Source organism: Battus philenor, unplaced genomic scaffold, assembly GCF_028537555.1.
Source record: "Battus philenor isolate CCGP_79_NKW_IND1 unplaced genomic scaffold, ilBatPhil1.0.hap1 SCAF_3, whole genome shotgun sequence".
NCBI lineage: Eukaryota > Metazoa > Arthropoda > Insecta > Lepidoptera > Papilionidae > Battus > Battus philenor.
This window is the reverse complement of record NW_027181693.1, coordinates 10838441-10852464: the sequence shown is the minus strand read 5'-3', so window position 1 is coordinate 10852464 and position 14024 is coordinate 10838441. Positions and strand designations below refer to the sequence as shown.

The 14024-nt window shown below is 33.2% G+C and overlaps 1 protein-coding gene across 1 annotated transcript in view; it reads left to right on the top strand.

Annotated features, from left to right (window-relative positions):
* Oatp30B (Organic anion transporting polypeptide 30B) overlaps positions 1-14024 on the top strand; it is a 70500-nt gene that overhangs the window by 33398 nt on the left and 23078 nt on the right. Inside the window, exon 3 of the mRNA XM_068770871.1 lies at positions 7089-7220. Within this exon, the coding sequence (XP_068626972.1) occupies positions 7150-7220 (71 nt within the window). The 5' untranslated portion in view covers positions 7089-7149. The remainder of the gene's footprint in view (positions 1-7088; positions 7221-14024) is intronic.

Genomic DNA, 14024 nt, shown 5'->3' with positions numbered 1-14024 from the left:
CGACACCGACAAAACCTTATTTTCGTCGAAAAACTCCATAGCAAAAGCAGACTTCTTACCGGTCTTATTAAAAATCATCAACTACAGTGGACATCCTACGACCTGCGGGGAAAATATGTTTACAAAATTACAAATACACAACGTTTCGGGAGTTAAAGTTAAGCCAAAATCGAGTGAGAAGGCAAGTAATGGAAAACTCATTAAAAATATTGAAAAAATTCAAGTCGCGAATTTCTAAAATTGTAGATATTAAAACAGTGATATACTCGTTCTATGGTTATGACCATAAATACTCTTTTTTTTTGTAATAAACAATAATAAGCTACAAGCCCAAACTCGACTTGGCGTTAATTTATGGGACATTATCATTTTTACGAAAGTTCTATTATAACAAAATTTTCGAAAAAACATCAACTGATAATCATCAGTTCAATTCAAATACTATATAACAAATTGAATACAATAAAAGTCGCAATCTGAGCGGGGCACATCATTTGTACTTTTTACCTGGAGGTAACTAAGCTTTCTTTCTAAACAGTATATAGCATTATTTGCGCTCAATTATATATAAATGTAAATTTCCGCTGTTCACCGTAACATCCTAAATAAAGCATATTCTATTAGAATATTACCGCTTTAAAAAAAAAGTGTATCGTACGCCACTCTTCAATAGGTTCGCAAAATATATCACTTTCATAGAAGCACACGCCTTCTATTAACACTGAAAATTTGTAAAATATATATGTAAGACAATCAGTTGAAGCATTTAAAAAACAATTTGGGATACACGATCGTATATTATTACTCATACGTTTTTGTTCATGTATAGACATATATAGCTTATAGGCAATGACTGAGTCTCGTCACGAGAATTGGTCTGGACCTTTAATAAAAATCGTCTGTCGACAGCCTCAATAGCTTTTAAGCGACGAATGCTGGTTCTTTTTTCGGTTTTCCTAATATATTTTATTTTTTCATTAAATCTTGCGTACCGTAACAATAATTGATGTATTCATAGTGAAACTTTACAATACATTCAATTTCTGTCGTCAAACTAACTCAACATCCTTTTTTTTTCTTGTCAATGTAATTAACTCTAACTTTTGAGGATAAAATCTTTTACACTATCAACACAAAATTAATTACAAAACATTGTGTCAAATTAAATAATTAATTTAGTTGACTGAAAAAAAATTGTTTATGTAAAGAACACACGACTTTGTCACGAATTTTGTTTTTTGACACGAATAAAGTGATTTAACACTTTATTCAAACAAATTGGATTAGGATAAAAGCGATAAAATTATTCACACACTAAAATACAAAACAAACCGAACAAGTGTCTTGCCCAGTGGTGTGATCTTAAAGCCAACTGAATTAGATCTGTCACAGTGTACAATGTCAGTAAGCTACAGATTAATATTTATGTCATGGAAACTGTTTGTTGATTTTCTTATGTTATATATAGATAACGTTGCCAACAATTCCTTTGACTGCATAATCCTATATATTCTATTTGAAATTGCCAGTTAGTTTCCTTCTAAGTACTACACATTGACCGTCGCAAAAAAGAAACAATTTTAGCATTTAGCATTGAGAATCATGAACTATTTCTATCTCATAATATCTTCACGTCAGACGGGAATGTAGTCAAGCATCAGCTGTCAAAAATGAGAAGTAAATATAGCAAGTTTGCTCTGAAAAGCTAACGTTATGCAACAGTAACAAACAATATTGGCACTAGGCAGAAATTGTTTTGGGTGGAAAATTTGTTTTTTTAATTTTTAAGCGTACTTTAAAAGATTGTTCCAATATTTATAATAGATTTCAATCGTCATACTGGCTTCTCTCGATATCTCTAGACAAATAAAGCTTAGAGATTGCAATTTGCTTTAAATATTCCTTTCACCGAGTTGAGGTCAGTCAAAGGCGGATTTTTCGAAATTCAAGGAGAGTTGAAGGAGCGTTCAATAAATTCGCAATGTTGAAAAAGGACAACTATCATAGCATACAAAGAAATAGAAAGCAAAATCGATTCATTTATTAATCCTGAACTGAAATCGATCTCATGCTAAAGTCATTATTATGTTTCTTTAAAATTATTACTAAAGTAGCCGTGCTTTGACCGTTCAAAACCAAATAAGTATAACACTTATCTACAAAAAAATGAACATTAGGGAACGATGTGACGACCTTGCCAAGTAAATGATTCTGTTTTCGTATCGACCGTAGTACCTAACAACCTTCGACTCACACTGGCTTTCTCATACACCCCAACTAATGGATATTCTTGTCCTTGGAGAACGGGTTCCTCCCAAAAACTATTAATTTTTTACAATTTAATGTTTAATCTAAACATCTTATGTATTATCAAAATTTAATATCTAATTTTTATGCAACGCTCTGATTTACTGGGTAATAAATGATTATTCTATTATCGATGCATAATCTTTTACACAGAATTACTTATATAATAGTAAATTATAACACAAATTGCTCTTTAATTTGTAATTTCTGTTTTAGTTTATACTGCTATACTAAAACAGAAAAACTACTAGAAAAAAAAATGATTTAGTCTAACATGTCGGTACTTTTTAGTATGGATCCAAATATTGGCAAGAATTCCGTCCGCAAAGTCGTTGTGTAACATTGCAGGCATGGAACATTAAAACTCGCTCTTGATGCGGACTATCGCTTTTAGTTTTATGGCAACATTTCGATATCTTTTTCAACGGTATGTTTGACTTTAGTTTAAATTAATTACACCCACTGTGTTAGATACTTACTCAGACATCCTTTTCTTAGTTTTATATCTAAAGTTATAAGTATATAATTAAATGAATCTTGTTACAGCATTAAAGAGTTTTTGTAGATCGAAATATGTGTTACGGTGGATTGACCCATTTTAATCAACATATCAACCATATTATATTATACGCATCAAACATTGTTAATTTTCTATATAATATCGGGCCGATCGGTCTTAGCAAATCAGCATTCGGAGGGGCTGGTAACTCACTTCTTATTATGTTAAGATAATCGACCATTTAAAAGTGCGTATTAATGCCTATTTGAATAAAGATATTTTCAATTCAAATTTGGAACGTCCAACGTTTAAAACGTCCTCGGTTACGTAATAATAGTATTTTATTAACAAAATAATTTCTCATTTACAATTCTTTGCTTTTTTAATTTTATTATTTGCCGCCACACATTCCTCTATGCTAATGCGTCTTTAAAAAGTTTATTCATTATTTCATAGGTTTACATATTCAAATCACCAATTTATATAAATCTTGATTTCGTTGTCTTAATTATTCCTGTGAGTTTATTTTGTTAATACTTAATAATCCGTGCGGTGTAGCTTAGACGGTCGAAAAAAAAACAACTGAAAGTTATGTAACTTATTTCTATCGGTAGGTTAAAAAGCTAACGGTATCATAAGTAGATTAACAACTTTATAATTGTCATACGAAAACTTATTCTAGAAGAGCATTAAATCGATTATTTTTTTATACACGATTTGTTTAAGTAATAACAAAGTTTGAAGGAGGCTGAAATGTTTTCATTGCGTAACTATTAGATGATAAATTAAACATTTTAATTTTTTAATTGTTACTTGTAAACCAATATAGTGGTGCACATATAATGTACTTATTATCTAATAAAAATGTAATTACTAAGAAATAAAAGTACAAGGTTCCGATTTCATTATAGCGGGACATTAATTCTAATTACCGGCTATGATTGACATTGTAATAATATTAATAAAATTCAAATCATTAGATGAATAATTGCAAATGTAATTACATGTCACAAACGACCTTGTACCAATTTTATTCAAAGTTGCCAACGTAGTTACATGACCTCTGTGTTATGGATTCTGTTTTATGGAGATTAATGATTGAATCTTACTAAAAGTTTATTACTACATTTTATGTAGAATATATATCTCTTTCTTATTTACTCAATGTATTTGAACGGTCACGGATTTCATAGTCAAAGCAGCACTGCGTAACAGGTAAGCCGTGGGAATTGTGCTACAGTACACAACATTTCCTTTATGAATTCTTAATTCCTGTGAGAAAATTTTGTGCTCTTTACAATATGCACCGTAATCTTACGTTGCAGCGATAAGGTAATTAATGGTAATGGTTGTTCTTCTTTTAACAATGCAATGAAGAACTTATAACGGTATGGAAAAAGTAATCATTTATTGCTCTCTCTTGTTAATCATCATATCAACTATGTCGTCTCCGCACATCAAACATAACACGAGGAAAACTGGGAATGTGTCGACATAAAAGATTAGGGTGCGAAACTTCCTAACCTGCTTAGTTTCTACACACTTTCCTCTATAAACAGCCTCGACGAAAGTAAACGTCCTTATTTATGGACGTTTATGATTCGTTTTATCAAAAACCATACATCAATCACGTATAATTTCTCTTAAACGCAAAGCAATGACCGAGTAACATTTGACCGCACTGCGATATCGCAACAAGAGCGAGTATTTCTCAGAATGCCAACCAGAGAGAAGCAATATTCTTTTAACAATCAATAGTAAATCAGAAATGAATGACTAAATAATATTTTTTAATAATAAATTCAAAATGAGAATTTTGCATTTGCACCCGTTTTCGTTTTAACTATGCTACTAATAGAGCACTAGATAAAATATAACTCGAGGAAGACTATTTTAAACGAGTTCTTGAAATTGGAAACTGCATCGACTAGATTGAGAATTCGTACTTGATGTGAACATAATGTGCTACGACACATAAAAGAGATAGAGATAATAAGGACCATAAGGACCATAGAGTAAATAAGGACTATTCCAAGTCTCTTCACGTGCACAAACATGTGAAATCTATAGTTATTCGCGCCCCTTTTTTTTTCAATACAAAAGTACTTTCCGCGATAAGCCAACTTTTAGAAATTATATAATTTTTAATGTCATCAAATTTATTTCACAGAGCATAAATTATTAACTGTTATACGTGAGGTAATAAATAATTATACAATAGCGCTCAGAACAGATGGCTGCTGGCACTTTAAGGTTCTGGAATTAATACCACGGACCCGAAAGCGCCGTGAAGGACGTTCCACGAGATGGGCGTGACCGTGTTTATGATATTAGAAAACACTGGATGCGGGACACTTCCTAATGATCTTATTGAAAATATACGGGACTATGTCCAGCCGTGGATGTTTTTCGTCTGAAATTTTGATGATGATAATAAATTAATAGATGATAAAAAAGAAAAGAAAGTTTAATTTAAGTATGACGGTATGTACATGAAAATTCTCTTCGATGTCTTTGAACGATATAGAAGAATTATTAAATAGTTACTAAACATTTTCCATGCTAATAAAAATGTGCACACATGTGTAGAGACAGTTTTTACAGTTCGGTATAAACAAACAATTTTTAAGACTTGCTCCTGCGTGGACTCATCGACGAATTTAGAGCGCCGCTGGAGGCACAAAGCATATGCGAGTGCCGTATTGCACGAGCGTCGCCAGCTGGTTAAAAATATTACGCACGCTTTTATAACAACGTCAATCATTACATTTAACTCTATATATTTTGCATAGTGATAACATATTTGCAACATTATTCTTTTATATCAGTCACGATAATTATACAGGGTGATTGGTTATTAATGTAAAAGCTTTTAAAGCGGTGAATGTTTAGCTCATTCGTTGTCTATTAATGTATAGAAACTCATATCCAAAATTAATGGTTTCAGAAATAATAGATAACATAATGATAAAATAAAAAAGCGTTGACGATATTGTATAGTAATGCCATTACATATCGATTCGTATTAAAATCAATTATTGTTTACTGTCAAATAACATATTTAAAAGTCATATCTTTATTAAGATAGATTGGAAATAGGTGTTAAATCTTCAAAGCTTATACTGATTAATAAGCAGCTATATATTTAACCCGTTAAAGCTTTTACACCTTTAACCAATCACATGTACTAACAAGTGTACATATTGTCCCATAAATCAACGTCAAGATAAATTCGGGAGACAAGTTTGGTATTGGCTATTCCCAGTAACTTATTTGTAAAGATGTATCATCACCCAATCACTTATTTATATTATCGGGTAAATATGAATAGAGTAATAATTTTTTCATTTTCGCAAATCATGTGTTAAGTACACATGATTTGCGAAAATGCTAAAATCTTCAAAAATCGGGTCGTTTTAGTATGTCTTGGAAATATGTAAGTGAAAGAAAATTTGATCAGTAAGGATTTGTAGCCATAGTAACAGAGCCCATTAAATCCATTGACTTTTATTGAATGGCAACTATTTTAAAAATACGTAACATCATGCCCTATGACCCAATTTCGGTATGACGTTGATTTTTAAGAACACCTGTGTAATCACGTTTAACTTTCATCGTTTTATACTATATTTATATTAATTTAATATTCTAATCCAGCTATGCAAACTATCGGAACATCGAATGGTACGGTAGTTATATAAACTTTTCGACATAAATTTATTATGCAGTCTCTAATTATTACAAAAAAAATCCATAGTAAGTTTTTGTCTATGTCCATATATATAAGACTATATTGTAATTATAGTTCATTCTTAGCAATTTGTAAATCAATTAAAATACTTTCAGGCGACATACACGCTCACATGAACTTTCATTTTTCACCATTTTGGTGTCAAACGTTATTAGTGCGTCGCAGTTTAATATAGTATAATTATATATTTCAGAGTGGCCACTTCATTTATTAATGTTTTTTGGTACAGGATATTTTTTCTTTGACGGCTAAAGAAAGGTATTATAATTTATTCTGAGTTTAGTGTGGGAAGGGAAAAATTGGTTAATTTTTTTAGTCATTTGTGTATTTTCTTCGCAATTTTTTGATTTTTTTTCTTCATCAGTACCAGTTTAAAGAAATTATGGATAAAAAAGTACCCAAACTAATCGAGACATTCTTAAGTTTGCGCTTTGCAACACATTAAACAAATATATCGCGTAGTATATTTAGTAGACGATCCTTACAATTGAGGCTAGTAATGAAAATGTTAAAATGTATTTAAATTATTAGGTGGAGCATCATCACGGGGATTGGTATGGGCGCGCGGTGAGAGCGAGAGTGCCGCACCGAGATGACAGAAGGCGAGAAGCAACAGAGTGCCGGCGGCACCAACGCCGCGCCGCAACACAGGAAGGGGCACAGGTGATGATATTAATGAATGTACTTTACCAAATTACAGTTTATTCTTCGAACAGAGTTAATATAGCCCTTCTTCACTCGCATTTGTATTAGCAAAGGAAAGGAACAGATGATTATAGTTTCTTTTACCTGACATCTCTTTTTTCTGAATCGATCTCGTAGAGAAGTCTCGAGCATACATCTCCATGGCTCATTGGGCGACTGTAACATTACCAATTAGGTCCGAAGAGTATTTTTCACGTTTCACAGCCGTAAATAATCATTGGTAACACTTATTAGTACTCTTTATATTACTTTTATCTGAAGGCACTTATGGATATTTGTAGAGTAAAGAGGAACAATCAACATGCATCAAAAGAACGAGTCCATACTGTTGAATTGAAAAACGCCAAACCTATCTTACCTTGTCATTAGTAACCAATTAAAAATTTGTATATTTTTTAGTATGAACTAAGTCCGGCTAAAATTGTACAAGGTCATATTTAAACGCCGTTTTTTTTAAATATTTGGCCATTAACTTCTATTATGACCAGCTGGAGGCAATTTGAAATTTAACATCGTTTTTGAAACCATTTTTAATATTATGATTTATTTTTTGTTTGGCTATGCACCGAGTTGACCTAATATTTTACTTCAACCAGCTCCGCTCATATATTGTTCATTGTACTTTCACTGTAATTTTTCGACGTACAAAAACGAAGATATGTTATTCCAACTGGGCATTAGCGGTTTTACGAAGGGTTACTAGATGGATTTGAACCCCACAAAGAAACCACATAAATACAGATTAGCCTCTATAACGTTTGAAACGAAGTATGTATAGATTTTTTTGACCACAAATGTTTATACGTACATTATTACTTAGAAAGAAACATGGCGGCTTTGTAGACATTTTAACGTAGAAAATCCAGTCGTCGCGATATGTTATTTTCCATTTTTCATATATTCAATAAAGAGGCTAATGGTTGGTTTATATTTGAACAAATTAGAACTAAATTACATTTAATAATGTAACAGCGCATTATGTAAAACTACATGTTTTCTGTTCTTCGCGTTATTTATTTTCACATAGGAATTAATTAACATTAATTTACCATTTAATATAAAAACACATGAAAATTGTAACAACAAATGTAAACGGAAGTAATATTCTAAAATGAATCTGTACATAATATACATTTATTTCGATATTTGATGTTGTGGCAAAAGTATGTATACATATATGCATGTATGTTCGCAAGGTATATGTATACTACATTCTTACGTACTGTATTACATTTCTATATAGCGAGTGCTCTTTGTAACGAACAGTCAACTTTATCGTTAAATAAATTCTTTCGAATACAATACATTAATCGTGAAGATCATTTCTCCGATACTTCCACAATTATTGAAACGTAATATTAATATTCACAAACATACCTCAACGACTCATCATCAACATCATGTCAGTCGATAGACACCAATTGCAAGTCTTAGGCTTTCTCTAAAGATCACAATGATGACATGTCATGTTTCTGCATCCAACGACTTGGCCCAACCTTGACTCTATGACGATAGAGTCTTTGTTGCTGAGGCGGCACTAGGGAAACTGACGAGTTTCCCTAGTGCCGCCTCAGCAACTTTATTATAAATATTAGCTGGTAATTGAAATTGATATAAAAATATTTCGTTTCGGATTCTTAAAGGAGATCAAATTATAACCAGAAAAACTACTTACACAAATAAAACATAAATTAATTACTACATTGGCACATATTAGCTTAACATTCGCTGTGTAATTTAAACTTTTAGTGCCTTCATTGGTTTATCATGAGCCTCTTGTTTCCGGTTATGTTTGTAAGCCGTTTGTTATTTCATCAATACGATTTTCTTGGTCCCACTTCCTTGTTATAATAAATGCACGGTGTTGTACACAATCTGTGCAATTAAGTCACGCTCTGTCGACGTGGTGTTGTAACAAACGAAACGGAATCTAACTTTGTTTCTCTGATTATTTTCGCCATTATTTCTATACGCATTCGTACCGATTATGTTGTTATCAAGTGTAATAGAGTACTAGTTGTTATCTTTAACGAAACTAAAGTAATGGTAAGACAATTGTAAAATATTTTTTTAAGTTTTTCTTATTTTGTCACCTCTTGTACTATTTGAACAGTAAAAAAGTATTTAAATAATTATCAAGTAAGTATAAAAAATGTATGTTTCCATTCATCTCACTGTCATCATCATTTTAGCCGTAGGACCTTCATTGGGGGACATAAACCACCATATGTCGAGCAATGAGCGGTCAACGTCATGCCCATCTGATGTGTGAACATCCTACCTCGTGTTTGCGGGTCCGTGATCTCCATTCCAGAATCTCAAGGCTTTTGCAACATCTGTTCCGCGCTATGTGGCTTTTTTTGGTTTGGGTTCGGAGAATTTTCTGGATGGACACAAGATACCTTGCCCTTTGGGGAAAGGACTGGGTCATGTGGGGTTGCTACCTACTAAATACCCCTCGGTGTTCATCATCTTTACCTACCCGGATCTGCTGCGGAATTCGCAGCTGCCCCTCAGTACTATCCATAGACGTAGTGTCTGGGAAAAATCTGTGCTTCCTCAGACATCCTCGCTCTACCGCAGCAACACGAGACCACTTCGCGTGGCTCTCCTTCTCGGGTTTGCATTGAGTGGACTATAACGGCTCCCTTCCTCAACGCCCGCGCACTCGATGTCCGTTTAATCGCCTCTTACAACAGAAAGGAAATACTTTAGCTCTATTCTACTGAATTTGGGCTAAAGAGTTGGAGCGAAGCGGAGTCCGGTGTCACGGCCACGTCGCGATCGTCTACGAGCGGGATCGGCCCTCTCCCGATCGCGCTATATGACCTGCTCACTGCCAAGTCGACTAGTCAATCTGTTATTTTATTTCTGTGAAATTAAAATATTAACCGTTTACGTAATTCTAAGATTCAAAACTTTTAAGGGAAAATATTTAATAAACAGATTGAAAGAGGTATTACATTTTAAAAGTAGATACAATAATGTTGTAGTCTATCCTCAACTCACAGACCGTTACGTCTAGTGTTACCTCACGATGTCTACCGCCGAGCACGTAACTATTTGGAGCTTGAAATTACAATTAAAACTTTACGAGCGCCGGCGATGGTTTTCAAATAGAAGTTCCTCACGTACTACGACATATCCACCTATATTGCATCAACAAAAAAATTAAAACTTCAGTAAAATCCTATATTGATAATACTGCAACGGAGTAACAGATTATCGTGATCTCATACCATATACGTTAAAAGCACTACTTATATAGGTATTTAAAATCATCATTAAATACAGCTACCCTTAACATTTTCGTTTCCAAATTGCTGTCTAAAATTAACTCCAGTAGTTAATTTATGTACAATTTATTACATATTAAAACAGGATATAAAAAGCAATCAGACGAAATAGGCAAATCTTATCGTGAAATATTTCGAACAAGCTTTTACTTGCCATATCTCTTACGATCGAACCAACGGTTGCTAGTGGTCATAACCACTGTTATGGAATTAAAATGTTTTATAATATCAGACACATCGGGATCTGATGCCTATGTTTCATATCGCGTTAATTACCTGAGTGCTTCTCTTAGGGTCTTTAAGTATAAACATCGCCTTCGCACTACACTATCGCTCAATGGACGCTACGCTGTAACAAATGATTCAAATAATCGTGATATACATTCTTTAATGTGAGCGTTCAATGAAAAGGAGTTCAAACAATGTGTACTCCAGGAAAACTATGGTTTAAATATTATAAAAGGTGATTGGTTATAGATTTAAAGACTGTAAAAGGTATATGCTTAGCCCATTTAAAACCAAAAAGCTGTAAAGACTTACACTTATTTACAATCAACCTCTATAAAGTGATCAGTCTGACACTATTAGAATGCGACAATCTGATAACTTTTGGTAGTTCAAATTCAGGAGTGACAAATAGTAAACAATAATTAATTTAGATATTCAGTAATCCGAATTGTGAAAACCCTTTTTCCACCATGTTATCATAAACTACATAACATTTATTTCTGAGACCATTGATTTTTCGCCCCTGTGTTGGAAATAACATATATCAAAAGTCTTTACGAAAATTTATCTATTAATAGTATTCGCTTTTTATCTTGTTAATTATAAGTTTATTAACCTTGTTCAGACAATAATCACGCCACGCTGGTGTTACGTCAATGAGTCACGTACAACTGTCATATACATTGAGTGATTGCGTTTTTTTTGCGTGGTTAAAGTCGTTTTAATGGTTAGAGTTATCAGATATTTGTGAGTTTTTAATTAATAGCGGATGTTATTCTTTAAATCTAGACTGTGGAAGCTTTTAGGCATAGAATGCTTTTTGTGAATTATTTACTTTTTTTCTCTATAACCACCGTTACGGCGTATAAAACCTTACCTGTAATTAATTTTACAGGCAACAGATTTGTGTAATCAAATTGTTATTATTATTAGAAGAGCCGTTTAATTTTGTTTTCTATTTAATCTAGCAGTTTATATGGCCAGAAGTGTGTATTCCTCCAATAGGCAATCATGTTTAATTTTGTACTTTGTGTAATTGAATTAATATAATCTTACTTGCTCTTCACGCGCCTATTTGAAAAAAAAATAAACCCATGTTTTACGCAACAAGTAAATTTGTTATTTCAGTTTAGACAACAAAATATTTATCTCATAAACAAAATTGAAACACATCCGTTGATCCTGCCAGTGATAACAAGATGTCAACGTATCAGAGATAGCATACTGTTTGCGACACCTGCCCCACATTCACAATACGCCTCTGTAATCTTCAACGGAAAAAGCTTTAAGTTAGTCATCTTGTGTAACAACGCGCCATGCTGTTCACTGTATGAGCATGCAATGTTTACTTAATACTAAATTAATAGTCGGTTTTTACAAAGTTATTCGAGCCGTTACGTTATAGCCAATATTACGCTACCGTGATGAGAAGTGTGCGTGAAAAGTTTTTGCAACCCAGAACAGTTCAATGACTAAATATGGAAAACTTTAAATCCGAACATATTACGTTACTTAAGGTGAAAAGGTATGATGCTGTAAATTAATAAACTCGTGTTAAAACTACGCGTGTATTAGCAGTAATGATTTTCGGTACTGAAACATGGTTTCTCACATTGGACATCATTTGCATGCTCACAGTTTGCTCATCGAGCCATGGAAGGGGAAATGCTCGATATCCAATCGGCCTCAACCAACATACCTCAGCAGATTGGCAAGTTGATATGGCAGTGGACAGGTTACATAGTGCACAGAACAAATGGCCTCTGGAATCTTTAGGTCCATTGTCTGTGGAGGCGGTCGACCTTGTTACGGTCGTCAGAAAACACTGAATGCTTGCTGTTTTCAACCAGTACTATAGAAATCCTGTGGGAGAGATCCATTTTGTAATATATGTCCTACAGCTAAAATAATGATGGTGAAAAGCTATTTTAAAAATATGTTTTTAAATAATTTTATGAAATAGAAATAGTTAAGAAATTTTTTGGCTTTACTTTTTTGCGATGGGTTTATTTTAGGTGCAAATTAAAATTTCTGTATACCTCTCAATCCAAACCATCGTGAACAAAAACGTTGGAGTGTTATTGTTCCGTTAGTTCGATGTAAAATAAAAATAAACGTCTATTTGCTTTTAGCGCAGAATCTGTAATATTTGATTTAATTTTATATATTTTTTTTTAATTTTATGTATTAACGAAATACAAAGTAATTATTACCGGCAAAGAAACCCGTCAATCTCGTAACATGAGCACGTGCCAACGACTCGAAAAGCGTCCGACAAAGGTTTCTCTGATGTGAGTAAATTCATTCCTCCGAGGATTTAATAAACGTGACCATGACAGAATCTACGTCCAACATTGTTTTCGGTGTTCTTCTGGTTGATAAGTACCAGGCAAAATGTTTAAAGCTGTATTGATGCTTTACGAGACAGTTTTTGCGCTGACGGTAATTGTAAACTGTGGCAGACAAATGGTCGCAACCCTTGAATACATCCTCCGTGCTTTAATGTAGATTACCTCCCTAATATTTTTTAAATTCATGTTGATTAATCTAGGAACAACCCTGTATTTGAGCGTAGATTTTCTTCAAACTCGAGGTTTTGTCTCTGTGTATGTGTCTGTCGTGTTTGTCTTGAAACGCCTTGACAGGATCGATTACAAGCTGTTTCCGTACTATCTTATCATATGCTTTCCTCAGGGAAGTAATAACAAAGTCCAGTTATTAATTTCTCTTGATCAGACCACTGGGTAGGTGATCGTCCACGTGGGACTTTACCGTCTACTTTCGCCGTGGTTTGTCGAAGATTTTCATTTATATTCACATAAAAATGATTTATGGTGACAGCTTGTTGACATCATAGGAAGAATGAAGAGCACATTTTGATAGAAGCTCAAATCAAATTGAACTTTATAAGATATCCTTTTACAACATAGTTGACAATATCCTTTATTGTCGCCAAAAAAATTCTTTACACTTTTAAAGATTTCTTTGCAAGTTTTGTTTAATAAAGTTCTTAAATTTATTATAAGTTATTTAGTTGTCTGCGAGCGATGTGGCCAGAATAACTTAGGACTCTTGTTAACATATTTTGAAAAACCTGATATTAAACTTAGATTGTCTAGTTTGTAATCACTCTTATGTTCAAAATAATTAAAATCGTGTGGAGTGGCATCGTAACCGTAATATATTCAATATCGCGGGATGACGTTGGATGCGCGCTGCGGAAGACCGGTCATCGCAG